The sequence below is a fragment of the Podarcis melisellensis genome (genome assembly GCF_964234715.1).
Source record: "Podarcis melisellensis genome assembly, chromosome: 2".
NCBI classification, from domain to species: Eukaryota; Metazoa; Chordata; class Lepidosauria; order Squamata; family Lacertidae; genus Podarcis; species Podarcis melisellensis.
In genome coordinates this window covers 37,670,768-37,697,633 of record NC_138529.1, presented here as the reverse complement: position 1 = coordinate 37,697,633, position 26,866 = coordinate 37,670,768, and the positions used below count along the sequence as shown (strand labels likewise).

The 26,866-nt window shown below is 42.7% G+C and overlaps 2 protein-coding genes across 6 annotated transcripts in view; one reads left to right on the top strand and one right to left on the bottom strand.

The window, feature by feature from the left end:
• The window catches only part of B3GNTL1 (UDP-GlcNAc:betaGal beta-1,3-N-acetylglucosaminyltransferase like 1), a 94,359-nt gene that overhangs the window by 65,492 nt on the left and 2,001 nt on the right, over nucleotides 1–26,866 (top strand). For 4 of the 5 annotated variants that reach the window (XM_081895762.1, XM_081895763.1, XM_081895761.1 and 1 more), the window contains 4 exons: nucleotides 1,324–1,459; nucleotides 8,241–8,309; nucleotides 9,870–9,944; nucleotides 18,674–19,303. In XM_081895762.1, the coding sequence (XP_081751888.1) occupies nucleotides 1,324–1,459; nucleotides 8,241–8,309; nucleotides 9,870–9,944; nucleotides 18,674–18,754 (361 nt within the window). In that variant the 3' untranslated portion in view covers nucleotides 18,755–19,303. Of the gene's footprint in view, nucleotides 1–1,323; nucleotides 1,460–8,240; nucleotides 8,310–9,869; nucleotides 9,945–18,673; nucleotides 19,304–26,866 lie in introns of those variants that run through there. The other variant, XR_014164245.1, reaches the window with a different exon arrangement.
• TBCD (tubulin folding cofactor D) overlaps nucleotides 20,333–26,866 on the bottom strand; it is a 118,328-nt gene continuing 111,794 nt past the window's right edge. The window contains exons 36-39 of the mRNA XM_081895015.1: nucleotides 25,908–25,995; nucleotides 25,300–25,409; nucleotides 24,546–24,630; nucleotides 20,333–20,657 (exon numbers count right to left, since the gene is read on the bottom strand). Of these exons, the coding sequence (XP_081751141.1) occupies nucleotides 20,649–20,657; nucleotides 24,546–24,630; nucleotides 25,300–25,409; nucleotides 25,908–25,995 (292 nt within the window). The 3' untranslated portion in view covers nucleotides 20,333–20,648. The remainder of the gene's footprint in view (nucleotides 20,658–24,545; nucleotides 24,631–25,299; nucleotides 25,410–25,907; nucleotides 25,996–26,866) is intronic.

The window sequence follows — 26,866 nt, the reverse complement described above, 5'->3', positions numbered from 1 at the left end:
TATATTTCCTAAATAAAAAAGAGATTTTTCTGAGAATTTGAGTGTTGAGTGTGTTCAGAGATGGGGTGGCGGGGTTGTATGTGTGCACTGCTGCACACTGCAGTTTATGGGGAAAACAAACAACTTTTCAGACGTATGAGCAGAAGACCAAGTATTAGAAGCCCCCCCCCCTTGTTTTTTGGTTTTCCTTTCTGAAATGCCTTTAGATTTCTTAAGGATCACCTTATAAAACAGACACCCATTAAGTTCCAGAAAACACGCAGAGTATTAACTTGTGCAAAACTAGCCCTGGGAAAGAGCATGTTTTTAAATACATGGTCCAATTAGTTCTGCCGCATTTGAGCACTTAAAGAAAGAGCAATTACAAAACACCTCAAGTTGGGGGGTGCTGAATGGAATCCCCATGGTCTCTCTCATGGAATGAAATCCTGTTCAGTTATATTCCACCAACATCTCACAGACAGATATTGGTGTCAGTTTAATAATACTTGACAACAGTGCTAATTTAGAAACAACAACCCATTGCCGAGAAACGTAAGTTTTTGTGCATTTGACATTTGTGCTTAGGGTTTACAGAATTTTATGATTATATTTTGGTTCGGGTCAATAGGGTGTTTTCCCCTCTTAACTATTTTTAATTTCAGTTGTGTTGCATTTAGCTTCCTTTTCTTAAAAAAAGAAACATTTTCAGTACGGTATATTCCTTAGGATTATAGGAAGCTGCCTTATACCAAGTCAAACCTCTTGCTCCCTATTGCCTCCGCTAACTGACAGCAGCTCTCTGGCAGGGGTCTTTCCCAGCCTTCTCTGCAAAGACCAGGTATTGAGTCTGGGGCCTTTTGCATGCAGAGCAGATGTTTTACAACTGAGCAATGGCTCTTAAAAGAACCAGTGCAGCGTATCAATTCCTTGGTGTGATCTATGTCAGATATTTCACTCTCCCAGACAGCTCAGGACATCTTATATACAATGCCTGGTGGCCATCCATCCAAGTTGGAGCAAAGAATGCCTTGGGCATCCTCCCATTCCTTTTGTTCAACTTTTGGCAGCTTTAATGGTCTTAATTGTAACCTATTTCGTAGCTTCATGTTCCTATGATCTGAGCAGCATGGGCTGATCATGTCCTAAAACCTACATGTGGAGAGTCTTCATCTCCCAGAGACATCGAGTTTACTATTTACACAAGGAAAATGTTTCCCTGGTGACAGCTTTCGGCTCCTCTGGCAATGTTGCTGGTCCGTTTTCTGTGCGAGTGTCTTTGGAATGCACTGTGTCTCACTGAAGATGAGTCTTGGTCTCTCACTCTTTCCCTCTATTTCTCAGGGAAACCATCTGGACACACCGTGTCTTGTTTCTGGAAGAGAGAATCCTCAGTCGGTGGACTTCCTTCACCATTTGGAATGCTGGCAAACAGGGAAGGAAGCTCTTTAGGAGTTTGACTCCAGCCAATCAGAAAAAAGTGAGTTTACAAGGAAAATGCACACATGAATGCCGCTTAATAAATGTTCGTTCTTGCTGCCATATATTTTAATATCCATTTACTTAAGTTTCATTCTTCCACTTATTATCTTGGTGTGAAGAAATACATAGCCATATTTGCACTGCTGGTGGGGTTTTTTTAATGCTAAAATTGGTTTCAAAATGGCATAGCTGAGACGAGATGTCATTCTAAATGCCCCATGAAAGATACTTTTGGGTGAAGCTGGCCATGCTGTTTCAGGTTGTCTTGTTTATGTGTGACTTGTTACCCTTTCAAACATGCACCATGATTGCAGTTGTAGGCTTGCTCACATGTGAACACTGAACACAGGTGCAAGCTGTGTCTATACATGTGTTTGTGTGAGAGAGCACACACTTCTAGAAAAATAGCACTGCTTGCTTTGATGCCTTCCCGGGAACAGAGCAGAATAATGCTCAATAAATAGCCAACTTTGTTTAATCTCCCTGCAAACAAATCAGGACAAACGTTCAATAAACAGGTTGTCTGGAAGCAACCCTGCTAGAATCAAATGACTTTCCCCCCTGTAACTAGCCTTGAACCATTAATGCACTCCCAAACAAATGCAGAGAGAAAGCATGAGAAAGAAGACATGATAACCTGTTTAATCAGCAATCCTGAGACCACCCATCCAGGCAACGGAAAGGACACATACAGCCCATAAAGTGCGGCACTGCACATTTCGCCAAGACAGATTTAGTTAACAGAGAATAATGTATTGTCATTAACTGGAGTTAAAATGCATTGGAAACCAGGCCCTGAAAGCAGACAACAACCAGTGCATTGAGTCTGTAATTTCATGGATTATATTATTATTTTTATTAAGTAGGGTAGTTAGTGCATAAAGATGTTCAACACTATATAAAACATTTTAAAAGACAGGAGTCCTGCCTGCAGCCATTGGTCATCTGTAGAAAGGTCTGATTGTAAGAAATACTTAAATCAAATCATATAGCCCTTACTAGGATTTCATCATAATTAACCATGTGAATAAAAGCATACAGTGGTACCTCTGGTTACAAACTTAATTCGTTTCAGAAGTCCATTCTTAAGCTGAAATCATTCTTATCCTGAGGCACACTTTCGCTAATGGCACCTCCTGCTGTGCGCACGCCTCTGGCGCGCAACTTCTGCTCACATCCTGGAGCAAAGTTTACAACCAGGAGCAACTACTTCCGGGTTAGCAGAGCTTGTAACCCAAAGCGTGCATAACCAGAAGCATTCGTAACCTGAGGTACCACTGTACAGTCATGCCACGTGTTGCGTTTGCTTCAGGTTGCGAGTTTTCAGGTTGTGTCCCGCGGCGACCTGGAAGTACCGGAAAGGGTTACTTCCGGGTTTTGCCGCTTGCACATGCACAGACGCTCAAAATGATGTCACGCGCATGCGGCAAATCACAACACACAGACATGCAGACGCAGGTTGCATTCCTCTCTGATTGCGAACGGGGCTCCGGAACAGATCCCATTCGCAACCAGAGGTACCACTGTATATAGTAAGGGATTGAAAACCGCTATAGCAGTATGCCTCCCAAGGCAGTGTCTGGAAGGAAGAGGTAGGAGATAAACATACATGCATTTCTATCCTGCTCTGTGCAAGCTAGATGCGACTTACAGCACCCCTTATCCAGAAAACGAACCAGACTGTAGAATATTCTGCTTCTGAATATCCACTTCCCACCTCTTAGTGACAAAGAAAGCATACTTCCGTACATTTTCCGGATGTCAGCTGAAACTCAGTTTCGGATAAACTCTCAAAAGCAATGTCATCACCTGGAATCTGTGAAAATTGCAGTGAGGGAATATGCAGTTGGACCCAGCTTCTCGCTTGTGTTCTGTGGAAGCTGCACGTGAACCCAGTTCTCCTGAATGCTTGTTCAGTACTTTATTTGCAAGGCCACCTTCCTTCACTGTAAACTTAGCATTGAGTGGATTATTGCCAACATGAGAAGCTTAAGTTCTGGACACATGCAAATGATTACTACTTTTTAAAGCTGACTGAAGTCTGTGCACTCCAGAATATTGAGTCACCATAGTCACTTGAGTGCAGTTTGCAAAATGGTTTGACGTTGCTATGGAAATTTCATCATTTTCCTCCATCGTTGTGCAATGCCTTCTACAAAATCCCCTGATTTGCTTTCATTTATCTTGGATTCCAGCTGATGCAATTGTTTCAGAGACAGTGGGTGGGGATGGAGATTCAGTCTTACACAAGGCAAGACCTCTGGACACAGCAAGCCAGCCTCTGGGACCTCTTTTTCCAGCCTGTTGCTTGTTTAGCCCCCTCGCTTATTGGCTGAAATTCTCACTGGTGTGAGCAAGATACAACTTCCAAAACTTGGCTTGCAATTGGCTTCTTAGTCCCTGATAAACTTTTGTGCCATTTATAGAACCTCATGCTAGAAACTCAAGGTTGCCACCCACTGAGAGAAGCCGTGGTGCAAGAACAGAATGATGCAGCTGTCTGTGGTGTTTCGCCATCAGGCGAGTCAGCTTTTCCCCTTATTACAAAATGGAGAAGCTCTTCCTAGTGCTGGTGTGGCTCTGATTAACTGAGATGCTGACATTCTTCCAAGCTGACCTTTGCATAACATTTGCTTTGGCAACACTTAAGGCCAAGATATTATTTTGCTTGTATCAAGGTTGCAATTAGTCTCTTTTCTTTCTACTTTATTTTGCTATGGAAAACAGCTGGCAGCATTAACCCTTACATTTCTGATTGTTGTTTTATTTTGATGGTTTCCTTTATTGCAGCTTTTTAAGGGAAACTGCTTACGACACACACCTCCTTCCCTAACATGTAACTGTCTAAACAGGAGAGCATTTCACTAGATTTCTGGTCAGTGCAACCACTCACATGTGTGTGAGATTAGCTTTTTGTGCTCAGTGGTAGAGATCTGCAGGGTACTGAGCTTTCAGAAGAGTCCAGTGCATGTTAGAACTTAGGTGCTTCCAACTGAAGCACATAAGTTCTTATTGGATCAAATACATTGGGTCTTTCCTCTGACAAGAGTCCAGCAGTCACAGAACTCCTGGTTTGGGTTTGGCTGTCCTTGGCTCTTCCTATCCGTAATCCCTTATCATTGCCTTTTCCCTCTCTCTGTTGACATCAAGGTTGCAAATGACAAGGTGCAAGGGGTTGTTTTTGTTTTGTTTGCTCCTTTGTCAAGCACTATGCATTTATTTGGAAGCTACCCCATGCTGACATTCATATGCTGGGCAGCTGACCATGAAGATTTTGATGGCTCAGTATAAATAGTAGGACGGTTTTTTTGGAATGCATCATGAATTCAACAATCCTGATATTTTACAGCTGCTCAGTGATGTAAACACCCATCCCATTGCGCACTGGTGGCTGTGTACGTGCCTTTTCATGTCTGAGGGTAGCCTGGATAGGAGAAGAAACTCTAGTTTGAAGACCCTGCTGAACAACAACAGGAGGAATCAACCTGCTCCCCACCCACATCAAACACTACAAAAGACACACCTTGGAAGACAGGGCACCTTTGTCTCCCACACCCCGTTAACTGGGGATCATTTTCATGGACCAACCTACATAATGCCATGGAGTGTTGCTTTAACGTTCAGTTTTATGGGCTTCATGTCGGAGCAGTTTTAAGGAAGCCCAGCTTCCTAGCTGTACCTTTCTCAGATTCAAGGGATTGACAGGGCAAAGTTATAACATTTCTGCAAGAGTGAAGCTGAACAGACCCTTTTTGTTTTTAAAAAAACACATCCGATTCACCTCAAGGTTGCAGCTGTAGATAGAAACCCAGATTTTTACTGGATGCTTAAAGGGTCTGTTTTGTCTGCTTTTTGCTTGTCAGTCCAGCCTCAGCATCATGAATGTTTGGGTTACTTTTATGAGCTTATTCCCCTTATTGATTCAACGCAAGCAGATTTAATGAGAAAAGCACAACATAAGCAACATAGGCTACACATATGGGAACGTGCAAGTCCATAAAGTTTTCTGTACTGGAGATACTATACAATTGGATTTTTTTCAGACTTGTGTAAAGTTTATTCTGTGAGTTTATGGATAAAATAATGCATATCAGAAGGACTGGAAATGCTGTACACACTTCCTGGGCTTTTGCCCAAATGCACAAAGGTATCTACGCAAGCTCTGGCCCCAACACAGGCAACCAGCTACTCTTAAGATCTTCGTGCAGTTATGTTGAAGGGCTGAAGAGTTCAACTGAACTCAAGAGCAGCTAGTGCACATGGAGCCTGGGTTTCCATGCGCATATATATGTACCTGATTCCCGAATCCTTCCGCATCAAACAAAAGGGGTGGGGAGATGAAGGAAGTTGGACTGGGCAATAAGAAAACATGGCCATACAGTAGTTGGTAGTTTCTTCTGCAGCAGACAGTTTGCTAACCTGGTCCCCTTCAAATGCTGCTGCACTCCAGTTCCCATCAGCATGGCCAATAGTCAAGGATGATGGGAACTATAATCCAATAACATCAGAAGTACCAAAGGTTCCCTGTCTCTGATTTAGAATCCTGGTTTCCACTCCCTCCCCCCCCCCCCAAAAAAAGCATGGCTATTTCAGATGATTTTGCAGTTGTCCGGAGGCAGTCAAGCTCATTGGTGTCTGCCAAGAGCAGTGTCTGCTCAATATACCAGACACCGTTTTTCACTCAACATGAGATCATATAGGCATTGCAAGAGCTGTGGAATTATGACCCTTTCCCTGGAATATTGTGTTTTTCTGATTGTTAGAACATTTGCCTTCTTGGTATATATTATGCAATACTTCATGCAGTCTTCATAAAAGACATAGGGACCTACTGATGGGAGTGAAATAAATAAAGTGTATAGATCAATCCTAGTATTTTCAAGTTAGCAGTTTGTGTAAGCCCTTAACCAGAGTTCTGTTTATTGCATAAACAATTAGGCATAAATTCTTGCTACATGACTCTTCCCCCCTTCTAATTAAAAGGTAAATAGTGATGGCACAAAAATAAGCATCTTAAGACTAGACCACCCATGTGGGATATAGGTTAGTGCAGTAAGTACCTATTCCGAGACTGTTTGTGCACTATTTTAAACAGTTTTTGTGCTACCAAAGAATGAAAATTATGCATACAGAGGCCTCATATTTAGACTTTCATACATTTGATTGTGTATTGTAGGTTGCTTTCACTTCTTTTTACTGACAGAAATATTCATCAAGTGCTATGTTGGGTTTTTGGTTTTTTCAATGTTATGCCAAATATTAGTGCTCTAGCTTCAGTTTTGTAAATTGGATCTGGGAGGCCTGGATTGTGGCCAAGTTGATCTCTCAGCCTCAGTTCTTCCTATGTGAAAATGGGAATAACAATGATGTGTTTCACAAGTGCTGGCCCTTAAAAAAAAAGTGCACCATTAATCCAGGCAAAACTCTATAGAAATTGGAGGCTTCTCTTTCACCTGTGTCAAAAGGGAGTTTCTTGTTATTTATTCAGGTACTACAAACCTTAACCAAACACACCACTATTTGCATTCTATATTCATTATTTTCTGGTTTTTATTATAAGTCATCTTCTCGGTCAGACCTACAGCAATAAATAAGGTAAAAAATTGAGTGAATAAATACTAAACATGCAAGCCTAGATGGCAAAGCAAGACTTCAGAGATGGCTGTTACAGTGGCGTAGCATGGGTTGTCAGCACCCGGGGCAAGGCAAGTAATTTGCGCCCCCTAACCCGTGGAAACGTAGGGGCAGAGAGCTGCGAGTGCGAGCTCGCCCCCCCCCCGATGTTGCGCCTGGTGCGGCCGGCCCCCCCTGCACCCCCCCCACGCTACGCCACTGGGCTGTTAACACCCTTTATTACACTGCTCGTTTAGCCTGATCTATAAATACTGCATTACTAAACATTTTTTGTAGATCCCTGTATGATTCTGCAAAAACATCATGTTCCATCTTGGAGTTATCACACCATCTTAATCGCTTTACTGTTTCGTTGTAAGTTGTGTGTGCTTAAAAAAAAAAGCAAAACCCAGAAAGGCGAATATACAAATGCTTTCAATAAATTGATACGATTTTGATAGAACCAACTTTAAGTTGAAACAGTTTATTCTCTCCACCGATAGATGTGGCTTCCTTGGTTTTGCTTTTTTTCAGAATACATTTTCTAATATTCTTGGCTCTGGGTTGAGAGCTCATCAATCTTCCATCCTGCTAGCAGATGGATTTTAAACTGCTAAAGTGGCCACTTTAAGCTGGGCATAGATGCCCATGGGAACAGTGTATGGAAGGAGAAATTTTGTTGATCTTGACCATTTTTAGCAACTTGGTAGGGGCGCTGTGTGTATGGTCTCTGACATTTGGGCAATAGTTAAAATAACTTAAAGGCCAGGAAATAAAGTCATCACTGTCCATCATTGTAGTCTTAACTTGTACTGTGTTTTACATGTAGTCTTTCACTAGGACCTGGCAACAGCATGGAGGAAATAGCTTGGTTCATTAATTTTAATTTTAAACACATACAGACACCCCTGCCTCTAGACTTGCTTACATTATCCAAGTAAATATGCTCATTGCCGCATGACTCTTGTATACAAGGACATTATTGCTCATTGTGATTCACGCTCACTTATTATGAAACTGTTGTTTTGTATTACTATTAAAACAGTCTGGTAGTGTTGCACAGATGTGTGCAACAATTAAATGAAATAGGTTCAGTATCTCCATCGTTGCTAAATAGCACTTGATCAACAGTTGCCCTAATTGTTTTCCTTTCTGGTCTCCTTTAGGTGGCTGCATTTTGTGATGTGGATACAAATAAAATCTCAAAAGGATTTTATACTTATGAAGAATCTAAGGTTGGTAGCTGTCCTGATAAATGCATGTTCTGAATTTCTGTCTAATCACTGTGGAGGAACAATGTCTAAAAATGCATCAGCTCTTTAACTCTTAATATAGTTGTTGTGAGAGAAGTTGCAAATCCTGCACGGAGAAGCATAAATGTTGCAGTCAGAAGATGTAATTGCTATTGGATCAAAATATACAAAGTCCGAAAATGTAACTGCTGTTGCATTTAAATATACAAATTGGGATATATTGCTAAAATTCTCTATGTTGCCTGCTTTATTTGGGCTGCAAAATTGGGAACCACTGTAGAATTTGGATTTATATGTCAGCCCCTTAGCTGTTGAAGTAGAAAAGGAAATGGTAGGATGCTTTGTGATAGATTTGAAAAGGGGGGGGGGGAATCATCTCAGCTACTAGAAAGAAACACATGGCTCCTGTTTCTAAACTCGAGCAGAAACTGCTTATATTTTTTTCAAGCTGGTCTTGCCAGTCATGAAACCTTGAGGCGGGAGGTGGTGGTGATGGTGGGGTTTTTTTTTTTTTTTTTAAGAGACATTTGGTTTCTAAGGATTCTAAGCCCATGAGATCCTAGACGTGAGCTAGATTCTGAGAAGGGCTGCAGGATGGGAACAGATCCCACAGCGCATTTGGCAAGCAAGGGGACATCCATGCAAGCTGATATTTCATCTTGTAATATGAACATTGATTTGAGATTATTGGCCGGCTTAGCGCAGCTTTCTAAACAACCTTACAAAGAAATGGAGGTTTTGGTTTGTTACCAAATCGGTGGCCCATAGTAGAATGAAGGGCTCTCTGTCCCGTTCCTGAACACTAGCTGGCAGCCTTCACTCTCCTTATGAATGGCTGTCATCTTGGGTGAGAGTGAATAGTCAGAAGAGAATGAACTATTCAGAATGAAAAGATTGCCTTAGAAATACAGAATGGTGAAGAATGAGAAGCAAAACTAAATTTCTAAACAGAACATTTCCCACTAGGAAATCCAGTTCCTGTTGCTTTTCCTCCTCTTTGCCAGACAGTTACCCTGAATGGGAGGCTGTAAAATTAATACAGTAGAAGAGGGGAAACTGGGGTTTTTTTGTGGGAGGAGAGAAGGTAGGTTGTGAATTAGCTTCTGTTATGTCAATAAATTAGGCCAGCTAAAGGAAGAATGCTGCTTCTGGGGCTGGATTCTGCTCATTCTGGCATCAATGGGAATTTGATGCCTGCTTAATGAGGGACCAGGACTTCATATGCAGAGGCTAAAACAATATTTTGAGGAAAGTGAGATATCTATGGGGGTATAATTTATATCTTTGGTGGGGGGGTAGGAGCCCTAAATGCTGCTTCATCTCAAAATGGCAGTCCTTGAAATAGGAGTATTTCCACTTAGCTCTGGTGAGGATAAGCTTAGGAGAGCAAAACTAAATTGTTGCATGTGAGCCACTGTAGCGCACAGGGCAGTTCGCGATCACAGAACCCAAATTAGGCCAGGAATTATGCCATTCAGTTTAGTGGGCTGCAATGCAGCTATGGAATACAAGCTAAAAAGAAATGTGCTTCTCTCCCCATAGGAAAATCCCAAGCCCAGAATCCCTATCCTACATTTCAGAGATGCTTCCCCACCTTTCATTACTTGTGTGAAGTTGGTGAGTATAATTTCATTATCTAAGGCAAGTGTGTGGAATCCACACCAAATTAAAAGTTGCACCTTCAGTTGCAATGAAGCACGCATTGAATAATTATTCCTATTTGGTTTCGTTTGTCCCAACTTGGGGCAATTTTTTGTCCTTATATTGGCAGGTAATAGGAAGTGTGAAATTGAGGGTTTGGGCCAGGGCTGCACCACTACTGACTTTATATTTATTGTTGACTGAAGCCCACCTGGTAAGCCAGTGCGTTCTTTGCTGCCTTCAAGTGGTGCTCAGTCATGTCAGAAACACACAGAAAGAGGAATGCTAAAGTTTTAAATTACCTAGAAAAGCACCATATCAATACCACTCACCCAAGCAAACTCATTTGTTATTGAGAGCTGCAGCTGCAGTTGCATTTTTTTTAAAAAAAAAACCAATTCTTTATAAATAATGCGTCCTTCCTCCCCCAACCCCCTTTTTCCTTTTGTGTCTTTTCTATCATAAGCCCAGGGACTGTCTTACGGTATTTCTGATTTTTGTAAGCTGCTCTAGAAGTCCTCTTTTTTTACCGAAGAGGAGAATAAAAATGCATGCATTGATGAAATAAAAACACCTCCTTTTAAAAGGATGGATTTTAGGGCTCACTTTTCTGGCTTTACAAGGTGTATTTTCCTAACTTCGTGAATAGTGACACTAAGGTGGGTGAGGGAAGCTATGTCATTAGCCACTACAATTTTGCCTGTGTTGCTCTAAAATCTGTTTTGTTTTCTTGAGAAATCAGCAGGGGAGGAATGATTTACATGGCCCCTGTGGTTTAATTCTTGCCCTGCACTGTGAGAGGGAAGCCACTACCTGTTGTTGTTTAGTCGTGTCCGACTCTTCGTGACCCCATGGACCAGAGCACGCCAGGCACTCCTGTCTTCCACGGCCTCCCACAGTTTGGTCAAACTTATGTTGGTAGCTTCAAGAACACTGTCCAACCATCTCGTCCTCTGTCGTCCCCTTCTCCTTGTGCCCTCCATCTTTCCCAACATCAGGGTCTTTACGAGGCAGTCTTCTCTTCTCATGAGGTGGCCACAGTATTGGAGCCTCAGCTTCAGGATCTGTCCTTCCAGTGAGCACTCAGGGCTGATTTCCTTAAGAATGGATAGGCTTGATCTTCTTGCAGTCCATGGGGCTCACAAGAGTCTCCTCCAGCACCATAATTCAAAAGCATCAATTCTTCGGCGATCAGCCTTCTTTATGGTCCAGCTCTCACTTCCATACATCACTACTGGGAAAACCATAGCTTTAACTATGCGGACCTTTGTTGGCAAGGTGATGATTTTCATTAAAGTTGCATATCTCTCCTTAGTGATGGGGCTGTGATAGTTAACGTTGTGCAAATTATCCTGCTACTCATAGATGGGGTGTCCTTCCCCCCACTCTGAACATTTCACCTAAACTGGATCAGCTTATTTTTCATCTGAGGTTGCCAAGCAGAACTAACGCAGCAGCACCAGCAGGCAGGTAGTAGAGTTAAACCAAAATGCTCCTCCTCCTAGGTAAGAACTGATGCAAGTGTCCCTGATTCAAATCTTATAATAGACATAATTTCACAGCATAGCATTAGGCAAGTCGCAATTTCTCAGCCTCTGCAGTATGGGGGATAATGCATACCTGCTGTCCAGGATTCATTTGCCATAGTGTATGTGAAGCACTTAGAATACTTGGAGCATTATATAAGGTTAATTAGCATCAATTGCAAGAGTGGAATGGGTGTTGAGAAGTGGGAAGAAACGTTGTTTCCGGGAGCCTGCAGAAATTCATGGAAACAGCCTCTCCCACCCTCACCCACTCCCACACCACACTGATGTCCAAAAACTGTCAATTTCTATTCATTCTTATGTATAACACATGGAATATTGTCCATCACCTTGGTTTGGTTTAATGGAAATTTTTAATCATTTGTCTATAAAACGTTGAAAAACTTTTCCAACCTGTTTATATCACCTATGAAACATGGTTAATAGTATACTAAGACACAGATGGTTATCGAATATTGGTAGAATGCCTTGGAGATGAGCATAGATCAATTCAGAGAATGCACAACAAGAAGGCCCTTTTTTATTACTGCTTAAAACTTCGGTTGCATTGAGAGTTACCCCTTGCATTTCATGTCAGGAATTTTTAAACTCCCCTTTAAAAAACGCTTCACAGCAGCTAAATGACTTGCCAACTGGAAATGCCTTTCTTCTGTCTCCCCTCCGTTCTCACTTTGCATGAAGCAGACCTTGTTTTGCTTCGCATCCAGTTTGAGCTGAAAACCTCACCCCGCCTCTCTTTACCAGCAAGAAGAAGTGACTTGTGGTTTCTAAAGGTTGGAAGAGTCCCCTCTTTGCAGGCCTGATGGCAGAGGAAATGGTTTCTAAACTGGTTAAAACTTGCTGAGAGAAGTTGAACTTTTGTTGCTCTATGGTGATATAATGCAGGCGAAGGATAAATCCGAGGATTCAGACCGAGATGTATTTCTGGGCCCCTTGAACTTTCGTTTCTGCACAGGCCACATATGAAAGAGGAGATGAAAAACAAACCCACCACACGGCTGTGTATTTAATTTCCCCCCAATACATGAGCCCTTCCTCCTCCCCAGCCTCTGCTGACACTCCTGAAAGAGATGAAGGGGGAGATGCAGCACACAGTAAGCCCTGCAGACAAAGGACAGCAGGGAGTGTTTGGAGGGAGAGGGGCAAAAGAGGGGAAAATGCCACAGGCAGGCAGCCTTATTTAATGGGTAGTAGGAAGCCAGAGTCAGCCCTGCGATGTTGCGGCACAAAAGCTGCATCCATTATAAGCTGCATTTAAACGTCAACATCTTATCTAGGAGATAGTATTGCAAACCAGGACTTTGCTGCATTGGGCAAGCAACAGTACACTTGCTTTGCAGTGTTTCATTTTGGACACCACAGTTCAAGAAACATGCTGGCAACCTGGAGAGGATTCTGAAAAAGTTGAGACATACTAATGAAAGGGAATGAGTACTAAAACTGCTGCAAATAGAAGAGACGCAAGTTCTCTGGTAGTAAAATAAAGTCAGAAAGTAGAGGCAAGAGAGGAATTGGACATAAGTGTTCATTTGATGAGAAGCAGCATAGCTTGTATATGATAGATGAAGATAAAGAGGACTTAGGTTTTTTTAAATATTTTTGGCAGATGTGGTGGTGTGAGTTGTTAGTTTCAGTTTTAAAACATTCCCCAGATTCAGTGTGGTGTTTGCTTTCTCTACCCTCCTTTTGTTTGATCCCTGCTTATGGCCCACTGAGCCATGTATCATAAAGCTTAACCTTGTAGTATCCTTGGTCGCTGAATGATCTGACCCAGAGCTTTCCAAACTGTGTGTCGCGACACGTGGGCTGGGAAGGGGTTAGTTGAACTTCCAGTTTGCTAGTAAAATTGAATTACTGTGTCGTGAAATGATGCATGTCTAAAAAGTATGTAACAGACATGAAAAGTTTGCAAAGCTCTGATCTGACCTTTAATCAGGTGCCTTAAGCTTGTATGGTTTTGGTGTACCCAGACACTCACATGACCCAAATCAGTCCTGGATTTGGACACAGGTGGCGCTGTGGGTTAAAGCCTCAGCGCCTAGGACTTGCTGATCGAAAGGTCAGCAGTTCGAATCCCTGCTGCGGGGTGCGCTCCCGCTGCTCGGTCCCAGCGCCTGCCAACCTAGCAGTTCGAAAGCACCTCCGGGTGCAAGTAGATAAATAGGGACCGCTTACCAGCGGGAAGGTAAACGGCGTTTCCGTGTGCAGCTCTGGCTCGCCAGATGCAGCTTTGTCACACTGGCCACGTGACCCGGAAGTGTCTCCGGACAGCGCTGGCCCCTGGCCTCTTAAGTGAGATGGGCGCACAACCCCAGAGTCTGTCAAGACTGGCCCGTACGGGCAGGGGTACCTTTACCTTTACCTTTATCGTCTGTATTTTTAACTGCAATGTGCCAAACGTGGAAGGCAGTAGCAAGTGATTGATGATTGATTTGTTGTTGTTGTTGTCATCTGGGTTATGCACTCACATGCGACTGCCACATTTATGTTTTACTACCAGTAGGTTAAAAAGCATACACAGCATGGCCAGCCCATTTCCGGATTTATCAAGTTCTTCCAGCCACAGTAAAAACTATACTACTTAATTACATAGAAATCAGCGATAACTCCTTAGGAGGTGCCTGGGGAAGAGGGTCTAGTGAAGCCTGGATAGCTAGCCTTGGGCATCCTGAACATCTCTAGCACTTCCAGCGTTGTTAGCCATATAGTCTTAGCAGGGTCCTGGTCCAGATGCAGAGGAGTCTGTACCAAGTGCATTTCCTTCCAAACCTTCCATTGCAGGTTAGACCTCATGGAATACTTTGCATCTCGATCCATTAGCTATGCCGCCCCCAGCCCAGGGATGAGATCCATGCAACCCTGCTGATTGTCATGAACCCAGCTGATCCTGCTCACCACATGCTGGGATAAGCAATGGCTCCTCAAGGGCAAAGGCGAAAGGCTTTCCGAGTCCTGCTACAAAAGACATCTTTTGAATAGGAGATGGCAGGGATTTATACCTAAGGCTGTGTACGTGCAGAGCATGTGCTCTGCCATTGCTTCCATCGTAATCTCCCTTGCTAATGGGCAGGGGAGCAGGGGGACATAATTTTTAATATCTATAAATCGTAATTTCCAAGTGCCAGTTATACTGGTTTTTTTTCCTGTCACCACCCTTCCTTTCTGCATAATTTCCACCAAGTTTCCTTTTAAATATCATAGGCTAGATTTTGTTTTGTCACATACTTTTTCAGTATGAAAGTAGCTGAGGCACCCCCCCCCCGGCCAGTTTTTATTCAGCATCTCCTCCCCCCCCCCATCTGCTTTGGGCCTCAGAAATTACGGTAGAAGCTTAAAAGCACAGAATGACTAGACATTCACTCACTCCATTTATCTTGCCAGTTCAGAAGTGGAAGCTATGCCAGATTACTGTCATGTAGTAACAAGGGTGTGAACTACGAAAAGGTCACAGGAGTGTGTTGATCTATAAATATTTAATGCAGCACTGGCTGAGACTAATGGAATTGTTAGGTTTTATTAATGGTTTAGTATGAGTCTATAACTGGGCCCCTAAACTCCAGGGCCAATTGCACCCCTATAGATTGCAGAGCTGCACCACAGGAGTGCTGGGGTGCAATTTTATGGGCATTCGCCCAGGTATGTGGCATGCCTCCATGACAGCACATAATGTGCAGTACTCTGACTTAGGGGGCTTGCGATTGACTATTAGTCAATCATGACAGGGAGGAAAAGTGGCCAATCAGGAGATGCGGATGGTAAAAAGAGAATTTGACAGCTTAACTGGCAGGCAGGGCCTGCTGAGGGGTTTTTGAAGCAGGATAAAGCAGTTCAGTTTCCTCACATGGGGGGAAAGTACCTAGAAAAGTGCTAGAGGTGTTTTATGGGCAGAGTAAAAGTGGATAGCCATACTAGGAAGAAATAGATTTAATAGAAGCAGTTCTGTGTGGGGAATTGTAAGTTAAGTTATTGTGTAAACCCGAAACAGCATTTCTTACTGAAAATAAGTATTGTGCCTTTAATAGTGAAACCATCAAGCTTCATCCCTCATTGAGTTTGTTAATAAAAATACAGCTTTTGTTTCCATTCTGCCCCAGTTTTGGTTTGTGCCTAGTTCAGTGAGTAAGTTGTCGCAGGAACCCCAATATCAAGAGTCCTTGCTATGGAATTATATGGTACCACATATAAGGAATCCCTGAATTTCAGTTCTTATAGACAGGGAGTGACCAAGGCTTTAAAAGGTCAGCAGACTTGGTCATGTTGCCACACTCTCATCTTTACTGAGTTTCACTTCACAAGGCTATCTGGCTTTGTGTCACCAAACTGGCAGGCCTCACTAAGTTGTAAGGTCTTTGTGAATAAGATACTTAGCAATGGAGAATCTCATTAAGACTCTGTCTTTGAAGGAACCTGGCTGTCCTGGCGAAATTATCCAGAAGCAAGTATCTACATTTTGGGTTGAGAGAAATAGGGTTTTTCCACCCCCAGGAATGAATGGTCTGTCAGAGATTATGTGTTAAGATGTGAGAAACAGGCTCTCGTTTAGCTTTGGATGACTATAAGGCCTGGCCTGTTTGCTTTGGAAACAGTTTAAACCTATGGGTGGAACTTCTACAATTGCCAGCTGTGCGGCGCACCTTCCATCCTGAAAGCAGCTCCTGGCTAGCTTGTTTTGGCATTCTCTTTAAAGTCTTGCTTGGTAGGAAGAATTACCCAGTGCACACCCTACTGGGTATTCAGTAAAAAAAATATTCAGCACGTGAAGGCAAAGGGTTTCAGCTGGATCAAGCAGAGAATGTTGCTCTCCGTGTTTCATTGTGCATGTCTTTAAAGTCTATCCACTTACAAAGCAGAATTTTTTTTGCTGTTGCCCTTAATCCAGTTTGACTATGCACTCCTTTTGTGTTTGGTCAAATTCAGAGAGAGAAGTGCACAATCATCACCCAACTTTTCCAGTTCTTTGTCCACGCAGTTGAAGCTTAATAATAGGGCAGATTTTTGAGGTAGCACAATGTCTTGAATTCTGTGATTCAAAAGGTTTTTAGGTTGAAGATATTGTATGCAGCTCTGTAAGGATTGTGTTAAGAGAGAAGGCTCACCGTCGCATGCCATGGTTTAATATGGGAACACGCTTTGTTAAGTGGTGGAAATTGCTGTAGGATCTCCAAGTAGCAACTAGAATCCAGCTTTGTAAAGGCTTCCATGCAGGTATGTTCTCCTGTCATCTGTATAATTTGCATGCACTTTGGGACTATCGAATTAAGGCAAAGCTTCATGTTAGTGTCGTACTTTTCAAAAGAGTTACATTACCCTTTATTCATACTCAGAAGCAGTAGCTCCTTTGTTGTTACTAATCTTAATGATGGAGTATTATTTAAGGCTAATCCCACTGGAAACATAAATTACAAGCACCCTGAAATTAAAGGCTCAAGAGAAACGCTGAAGTTGCGAATGATGTCATCTGCTTTTCTTGCCAATCACAAGGTTGGGTGGAGGGGATCATCACATTAGACTGTGCAGGATGGCAAGTAGGCACAAAGTTCCTCTTCATACAGTAGGTAGGATTTGGAGGAATCCTACCTTCATACAGTAGGTAGGATTTGGAGGAATCACCAGTAGCCAGAGTTAATAGTCCAGTTGCTTGGTGAAAGCAGCTCTCAATAAAGAACCCATTCATTATGCAAAATCCACCAAATCACTAATATGTTGAGCTGTCATCAGAATGTTATTTAAGTCGCTTGAAAAGTAGCATCTGTGGGTCAAAAATGTAGTTCTGCTATTGGGTTGTCGTGCCCCCCCCCCGTAGGTCTAGGTCCTCATCTGCAAGACAGTAGTTCCGGTAATAGCAACAGATTTTCCTTCACCTTAGCCCATCTCTGTCCATTTTTAACCTCTACCCTTTGCTATCCTACTTGCTTTTATGCATTCTGTTGAAATCACTATCACCATGAAAGCTGGTGTAGCTCACTTCCTGGTCAAATTAAGGGCCTTGCATTCTTCTTGACCTACCAATTACCTAGTATTGAATCCATCGTCGTTGTTTGGGTATAACAGAACATCAGGTGCTGGGACATTTGCTGTTACCTGTTCTGCAACAGATGGAATCCCACCCCCAAGTCATTCACGGGAAGGGATAGTGCCTGATCAGAACTGTGCTACAGCACATTCTAAGGTTTATGCTGATACTGTTCAAGCACAAAGCTTCAAAGCAGTGTAAGTCTTCTCTCCCCCTACATTACTCCATAAAGGACATGGGGGTAGGTCACAGAATATGTAGAGTTCTATATGTCCTGGGGGTGGGGGACAGCAATGTCATTAGCATGTGCAAGTGTCAAAACTCCCCAGATGTTGTTGGACTACAACTCCCATCATCCCTACCTAGCAAGGCCAGAGCTCAAGGATGATGGGAGTTGTAGTCCAACAACATCTGGGGACCCACAGGTTGAGAACCGCTGGTCAAGAGGGATGGGAGACCTGATGTGTTCTGATAAGCCAGTATTTATATGACCCATTGTACTGCTGGAAGCCTCTGGCTATGCTCTGTGGTCATTTCTTATCTGGAATAATGAAACCTCTATTAATAGATAGCAATGGTTATAACATGGATCAAATTTATTTCAGACTTGCATCCCCCTCCCCTAAAATATCCTGGACTGACAATAAACTCCCTTCAGGCTTACCAGTAAGATATGCAGGTATCCCCCATACAGTAAAAGGGCATGAAATGGGAAATGCTCAAGTTTTAAGTCCTTAAATTATTGGACTTTGCAGTGTGATTGTAGTCGAAATGTTCCTACAAGCTCAGCATGTTAGGAAGAGAATCCTACACACCCGTATTGGACTCAGTTCAACTGACAATGACTGTTGCTGTGACTAAACATTAATATTGTATGCTTGGATCACGGAAATGATGTGGTTTCATGCTAGAGGATTTACATAGTTTCGGGGCAGGAAAAGAAGCGAGGGTTGAGAAGGAAGAGAGAGCAAACTATTATCGGTATCTCTTAGTACAGTCTTTAACTTGCCCACATCAACCCAGAGTGACTTACAACCAACCAACCAGACAAAAAGAAAACCAACTATATACACTCCTGTAAAGAAGGGTCTTTGAAATCTAAGTATGTCAGACAGATTCAATTAATTGATCTTTTGTTTTGACAGGATTTGACAGGTGGACAGTTTGAGGAAAACTTGAATCTGTTGAATCTGAAGGAAGCTGTGGATTATTATCATTTTAACTGAAGAATGTGGCGCACTGGAAGGCTTTATGTTGCTAGACAAACCAGAGGAGACGCTAGACTGTTTCTGCCCCCACCTCCAAGGGAATTCCTCAAAACAGGTATTAGTAAATTAAAAGGTGAAATACTACTTGTATTCCCTAAAAAAAAGGAGGGGGACAGGTGATGGTGGAATGACAGCAAAGCTTAGTATACAATCTAAACTCTGTTCTGTGAATGCTGCTCTCGATCTGAAGGTGTACAGAAGGAGTTTCCCTCAGAGTTGCTAGCGTTTCAAGGATATCATTCCTTTGCACTATTCACACATTGTAAAGGAATAGCAGGATGAGATCCTGCTGATCCATTACAACCTGCACTTTGGGTGAAATGAGACAAGTCACAACTTTGATGATTCCCCACCCTACCCCAGCTAACACGCTGAAACGTCTAACATTGTAGGGGACACACACCCAATTGTTCTTGCATTGTTTTTTAGAAGGGTGCATTTTCAGTCGGCCCTTGTATCAAGAAGTGGTGAGGGCCTGTGTAATTCCAGCATGGGCAGGGAGAGCTGGAGGCTGTGTGATGCATGTGGTTTATATGCAGGCTTAAAGAGGCTACACGTTATCCTCAGGCTAGGTAAAAGTCGAACATGAGAATCAGAATATAATTTACATAAATGTGCTTGGAAATGGTCTCCATTATATTTTTTTCCCCTATTGTGAGATTAACTAGTCATTTAGGGCACTCCTGTTCCATAGTAGTGAAGTCCATTGTGGTAACAAGAACTACTTCTACATAACCTTGCTGGTTGTTCCTCTGTATCAGAGGGAGGCGCTCACATTGGTTCTCCAGTCTAGACAAATTTATTTCGTACCATTTTTGCATAGCCAAAAATGGGTGGGGGGGGAAATAACATTTCCAAAAACATTATTTGGATGCTGCTCACAGCAGCTTATTGCCCTGGTAGCTCCAGGTAGGATATTTAAAAAACATCCCCAGGCTTTTCAGACACAGTTTTAAACCTGCAGACTGTTTCTCGGCTGCTTTTCTGGTATTTAGCTTTGGTTTTTTGTAAAGTACCCTAGGAATAGAACTGAAGGGTGCTATATTATTATTTGTAATATATAATAAACTAAATTAAAAGAGTCAGTATCTGTGAGCACTGCCAGATAATGTTATTGTATGGCAGGCTGAGAGTTTTCATATCAAATTGGTGGTGGGACAGGAGAGTCAGCTGTACTTCCTGTTTATAGAGGTAACATTTTTCCAGTTGAAATCACACAATGAATTTAGGTTATGATCCCATTGTTTTGGTGCCCTTCACACATGCCAAGAACATCAATAGTCCCTTTCCTGAACATCATTGTGCCACATTGCTCTGCTAACATACCAAGCATACAAACAAACCTTTTTGCTTAGCTGCCCATCTGTGCACAGCAACTGGAGTTATGCATTGGTTCTTCTAACAAAACAGTGGTACATAATTTCATTTGACAGGATAAAGTCCCTTAGTGCATACAAATTGCATTACTAGTGCATTAAATATTCACTGTAAATCAAGCTAACAGCTGAAGAAGATGGACTATACAGGAAATGCTGGTAGGATGCTCTTTCCAATAGATGTTTAATCCAGTTCAGGGAAAGAAACACAAAACATCAGCATACATACTGAACATGAAAGACAAGAGAATATCATGTGGCCAAACTGCCATCTTGTGGTTAGAGATTAAGGAGTGACTAGAAATATCGACTTTTGTTTTGTTAACATACATTTGAGTTTAAAACCCCTTCTGCACACAGCTTCTGAAAAAACGCTTCCACAATCCTGACTTTTCAAGTTGCTGTGAAAGCAGTTCCTTCCGCCGTTGTATCTACTGCTCTGAAGAACTTGTTTTCCTAATATTGACCGTTTTCAATTATGTGCTCTGCAGAAAAGAAGGAAGGGCCACGAGTTATTAAGAGTTTATTTTGAAACAAAATAGATTACTCAGTTCCACAGATGTGGTGTCAAACAGTTAGCTTAGGCATCTTAAATCTATGCATAACAAATTAAGTTTCCTTATGGAAGGGATGATGCTACTGTACTGTGTATACATCAGTACTGATTAAGGCTGGGCGATACCACAATTTACTGATATATTACGATGTCTGAAATGCATCTTGGCTGCTTCTTCCTTCCCACCTTAGGGGAGGAAGAAGGAGCAGAGATACATCACCCAGTGCCACACTCCTCTGGCTTGTGTGAGCAAGAACATTGGGGAGGGGCTTGATAAGGTACCGTATTTTTCGCTCTGTAGGACACACTTTTTCCCCTCCAAAAATTAAGGGGAAATGTGTGTGCATCCTACGGAGCGAATGCAGACTCCTTAGCTTCAGCGATAGCAATGCGAAGCCTCCAAAGCGCAGAGGGAGAGCTCCCTCCATGGTCCGGAGGCTTCGCGTTGCTTTCGCTGAAGCCTGGAGAGGGAGAGGGGTCGGTGCACACCAACCCCTCTCACTCCCCAGGCTTCAGGGATAGCTGCCTGAAGCCTTTGGAGCATAGCGGGAGCTCCAGCTGCGCTCCGGAGGCTTCGGGTTCCTTTTGCTGAAGCCAGGAGAGCAAGACTCTCCTGGCTTCAGCAGAGAGGAAGAGCTGCGCAGCGCCCCTTCAGCGAAGCAGGAGGAGAAATGGAAGGGGCTCAGTTTCTGCTGCCACTTCACTGAAGGGACGCTGAGCAGAGAGGGGGAGAAATTTTTTTCTTGTTCTCCCCCTCTAAAACAAGGTGCGTCCTATGGTCCGGTGCATCCTATAGAGCGAAAAATATGGTAAGTGAGCAGCTTCCCATACCCCTCAGTTGATCAAGCCCCCCCCCCCCCACTCCAGCTCACATTAGGCAGAGGTGGGAGCTTCTGTAAACTGTTCCACTGGTGGCAGGCAGGCAGCCTCCCACCCACCCCTCGGTGGAGTAGTTTAAGGAAGCCTGCTTCCAGCTCACCTGAGGTGGTGGCAGGCGCACAGCCACCCATGGCTGGACTTTTTGAGCTGCAGGTACGTTGTGGCTCCCAGCAGCACAGTGCACGCAGGGAGATGGGGGTGATGTGTGCTGTATGTAGAGCCATGATGTATTGGCAGCTCAAAAAGTGTGAAGCCGGTATCGTGATCTAGAAGCCATATCAGTTCCAGACAATTCCTTGATCTATCGCCTGGCTCCAATACCAATAATATTATTACAAATTATCTATTACCCCTGTTCAGAGCAACACATGTAATACGCTCCAGTTGCTTATATCCAATACATTGCGGAGTGCAGCTGGAGCACTACGTAAGTTGCACGTGTAGCAACTTTTGTATACCAAGATATGCCATTTTATTAAACTACTAGGTATTTAAAATACTCATTCTGAACACTTCTCTTTATATTAAAGAGGGGGGTCTTTCATGGCTACAAGTTTATTTAATGAATTCAACTGTAAGCTTGCCCCCCACCCCGCTAAAAAAGGTGAATCGAGGTCAAGAGAGTTGGTAAAAGATACACACATGAAATGTTCTTTCCTTATTTTATAAGGCATTCTGTGGTTCTCTTTGTGAAATGTGAGCTCTGAAAGCTGGATAGCACTTGCATATTTTTCATACACTCCCTCTGAAAAACAGGGTAGTAGGGAATCAACCTTGTGTGAAAATTCCTCCAGCTTGTGGAGAGAGAAGCCTTCAGCTACAGCACAAAGAGATGCAGATGTGGCTGTCAGTCTTAGATCAGAGAGCCATGGGACCATTTTCAAATCTTTTGATACCGAGGAAATGCAAAACAGCTTTCAAGACTCAGCATTTTTTTGTCCTAGTGAAATCTTAACTTGAATATTTCTTTGTAATTGCTATTCCATCGTCACTTGGGAGGCAAACACAAACACACACAACCAGCAAATAGAATCATACTTAAACTATCACCACCAGTCATTCCTCAGAGAACAAAGCCCAGCTCTGGCTTAGAGCAACAACTCGTCACTGCATGCCTCCATTGATGCTGCTGCACAACCACTTTGCCCTCCACCAAACCAGGAACACTAATGTATTGTTGTATTCCTATTGCATATTGTAGGATATTTCTGTCCCATTTGTCATTTAACAGGTGTCACTAACTGCCTGGACATTACTTCTTCCTGAAAGCAGTATAAACCTCAGCGCAAAGAAACCTGGAATTAAGTGCATATTGGGGACAGGTTACATACCTTACATTAATGTAAACAACTGCAGCAAGCACTGCAGGTTGGATACAGCTATATTCAACCAGTACTCAAAACTACTTTGCGAAGAGCAGATGGGACACACACACAGGTCGCACTTTTCAAATCTCAAGTGTTGAGAAGCAACTCTGAACGGGATACCACTTTATGGAATGTCAGTATTTTCCTATTTTAGTTTAAAACCTCAAATTAGCATCGCTGAGATTTGGTACTACAGTGGTATCCACAAGACGAACGCCTTGGAAGACGAAAAACTCGCTAGACGAATGAGTTTTTCATTTTCTTAGCCGCTTCGCAAGACGCATTTCCCTATGGGCTTGCTTCGCAAAACGAAGCTTGCCCCGCAAGCTCCGGGGATAGCGGGGAAGCGCAGCGCGTCTTCCCCGCTGTCCCCGGACCCCTTTTGAACCAAGGGGCGGCAATGGGGAGAAGCGATTCTCCCCGCTGCCCCTTCCCTTAAAACAGGTCCGGGGACAGAGGGGAAGGCGCGCACGCCTTCCCCTCTGTCCCCGGAGATTGTGGGGCAGGCAACGAAGAGAAGCAATCTTCTCCCCGCCGCCCCTTGCTTTAAACAGGTCCGGGGACAGAGGGGAAGGCGCGCGGCGCTTCCCCTCTGTCCCCGGACGGTCTCCATAGGAACGCATTGATTGATTTTCAATGCATTCCTATGGGAAACCGTGCTTCGCAAGACAAAAAACTCGCAAGAAGAAAAAACTTGCGGAACGAATTAATTTCGTCTTGCGAGGCACCACTGTAAAAGAAACAACAGAGAATATGGCAACAGCGTATTGTTTTCTCTGTCACGGTTATCATAAAATTGTAGAGTTGGAAGGGACCCAAGGGCCACCCTGCAGAGCAGGAATCACTGACAGATAGCTATCCAACCTCTGTTTGAAAACCTCCAGGGAAGGAAAGTCCACCACTGCTGTCAAACAACCTAAATATATGAATGTTGGTCATTTTCTGCTGTTTTCTTTTGGCTGCAAATATGTATATGTATACACTTGTTCATGGAAAATTTAAATAAAATAATTTTTTTAATGGCTCAGTTCATACAATAACATTAAGCCAAGCTCACATGGCTTAGTTTTGCGTAGCCCAGCAGGACGAGGGGTGGGCATGAAGGAGCCATGAGTTCTGCTACAAGTACCTGGGTTGCACATATCCATGTTTTGACTTATTAAACTCTCACTGGTGTTTCTGCAATTATTTTGGAACAAATAATCACCTACCCTCCTCTCTTTGAACTAAAGTTGGGATCTAAGAGACAGATGCTATGATGTTCATATTTTCTTGTAAAATTCAGAGTGGAATTTAAGCCCACTTTTGGAGCCAGCTGCACTGTATTAATTCATGCTCAAGTTAGCTAAGCACCAGAAGTCTGGAATGCTTTCAAGAGAATAGAAGGGAGCTATAAAGCACTTGCTTTTTGGCAGTTCCACACATGCATTAAAGAGGGCTAGACTTGAAGCAAAACTGAATATCCTGCCCTGAAATTGTGGGCTTTGCTAAATGTGCAGGTCACAAGTCTTTCCTGGAAGAATCCCCAAAAATATTCACAGTCAGTTAAATGGATCCTTTAAAAACTTTACCTTAGCTACTAGTTGTGGCTTGGGCACTTTCATTAAGTCACAGAGATAGTTGCGCTTCTTCCTCAGAAATGACAATTCTGCATCCCTGTTTGGAGAGGGAAAATAGCATCAAGTTATACGGACAGATTCAAAGTCTATCACATCACAAATACTTAAGTTAGCAAACTTTACTCCAACCCATCCAAGATGGGATAAGTAAACCTATGATGAATTAAGTAGTCCACAAGCTAAGCAAACATAAATGCAGGTTAAATTCGCTAGTTAATAAGCTGTAGGGAGAGGTTTTGATGCCACATTCCCTAAGTATATCTCTTCACTACTGTGCACCACACACACACACAGCCAGGAGCTTTGGAAAAGCCCCACTCATGAGTGACAGCCCCGCTTCAGAAAAAAAAGGAAGAGGCTTCAACAGTAACATCACCCACCCTCGAGTGTTTCTCTTAGCAGCCAGCCACCGAAGGAGAGGAGTTAATAGTTTTTGTATTGTATAATTGTATAAGCTACCTTGGTAGTCAGTTAGCTCAAAAGGTGGTGTATAAATCTACAACATAAGCAAATGCAGTTCAAGATCACTCCTTGCATCAAATGAAGTTTGTATTCCAGATTCATGTGAATCGAAACTGGCATCAAACCTCCCCGATCATCATTGTAACACACTTTGTCTGGTTGTATCTGCAACTCCAACATGGAGGGTTAAATCTCAAAGGTTGGGAGTCAGCATAAGGTTGTAGGTGTAGTTGCATTAACTCACCAGTCAGTGTCACTTAGAATTGTCATGACCTCCTCTATAATATCCGGTTCAGCAATATCACTGTACGTTATGAGCATTTCATAGACATTACTGGCTGTTGCCTTTCTTATCTGGAGGTAGAAAAAGGAATAGCTTTCAATTACTCTAAAGACATTAAATGTTTGGCTAAGAACACCCTTGTATCATGTCCAGAAAATCACAGCTTCTAAAGCACTAGGGTACCATTAACACTCATATCTGTATGTACTGCTTGCTCTATACACATGCACTCTGGAGTCAACCAGCATAGTTAATTAGAATATACACAGTCACTCTAACTTTCAACTATGTAGGTCCAGAAAACAGGATACTGGTTCAATAGCCAGATATGTCTAAGAGTGGACTTTAAAGCTGGGTTGTTTGCTGTGCATTAAATAATAGGACTGAGGTGAGCCCAACTGCTAAACTGAGAGCACTCGTCAAGGAAGATGGTAGTGATTTACAAATACATTATAGAAGAAGAAATGCAAATAGTCATGAAGTTGCCCAACTATTACATTTAGTGAGAACCACACAAGCAATAAAAGATCAACACCTCCAAGTTCCTAACCAACATCTCCAATACTTACAACAGGAAACGGATGACAAAGGAGGAGGAGGAGCTGAAACAGAACTTTCTCTCTCATGCTGCCTGGAAACTGGATCAGACCACAAAACCTTTATAAAAAAATAAGTAATGTTATTTCATCAGTGGCTTTTTTCATATTACCACAGAGGAGAAATTGTATTATTGAGTCCAGAAAGGATGTGCAATGTAGAGAAGCCCTCTGCTGCACTCTATCAGTGTCACAACCAACTCTGCAGAAATATATGCATGGGGGGGAAATTGAGTTTGGAAACCATTCTTGGAGCAAGAAGTGCCAGATATGAGGTTTTAAAAATTAAAAGGTGCCGGTATTATATACACTCACCAGACACTACAAAAAGAAGTTCTCTTGCATAAAACAATAGATAAGCATTTGCTAAACTGTGAAGTTTCACAAGAGAAGTACTGCTGAGAATGTATCAAACAAAGCTTAACAAATCTGTCTGCCATGTCTGTCTCTCATCATGCATCTGAAAGCTGGTATTGGGCTGGGGGATGGATTTAGAACTGATTATTAGAACTGCAAAAACAGTCTTATATTTTTTAAAAAGAAACTTTAAAAGTTTCCATAACACACACTTAGAAAGATTAATTTTATGTGTTTTTTTTTAAAAAACAAACAAACAGAGCAAGTGTTGTCTAGTTCTTCAGTTGAATCAATCAATCAACTACAATGGCAGCAGATTGGCTACATGAAAGAAGTGAACAAACTTGAGAGAAGCAGCTTACTAAAACAAGTGAACCATTAGCAGCAAGGTTCTAGAAATCCCCATCAAGTCCTACAAAGACCTCAGAATGCTGATTATTTCAGCAGCTAGCCTATTTAGCTGGTGGGGAGTATCTGTAGAGCAGAGGTTTTCACCCTTTTTGAGTATATGGCTTGTTTGACCAACTGCCTTCTTTCTGCAGCACCCCTGTGGGGCTCAGCAGCCCAGTTATGTC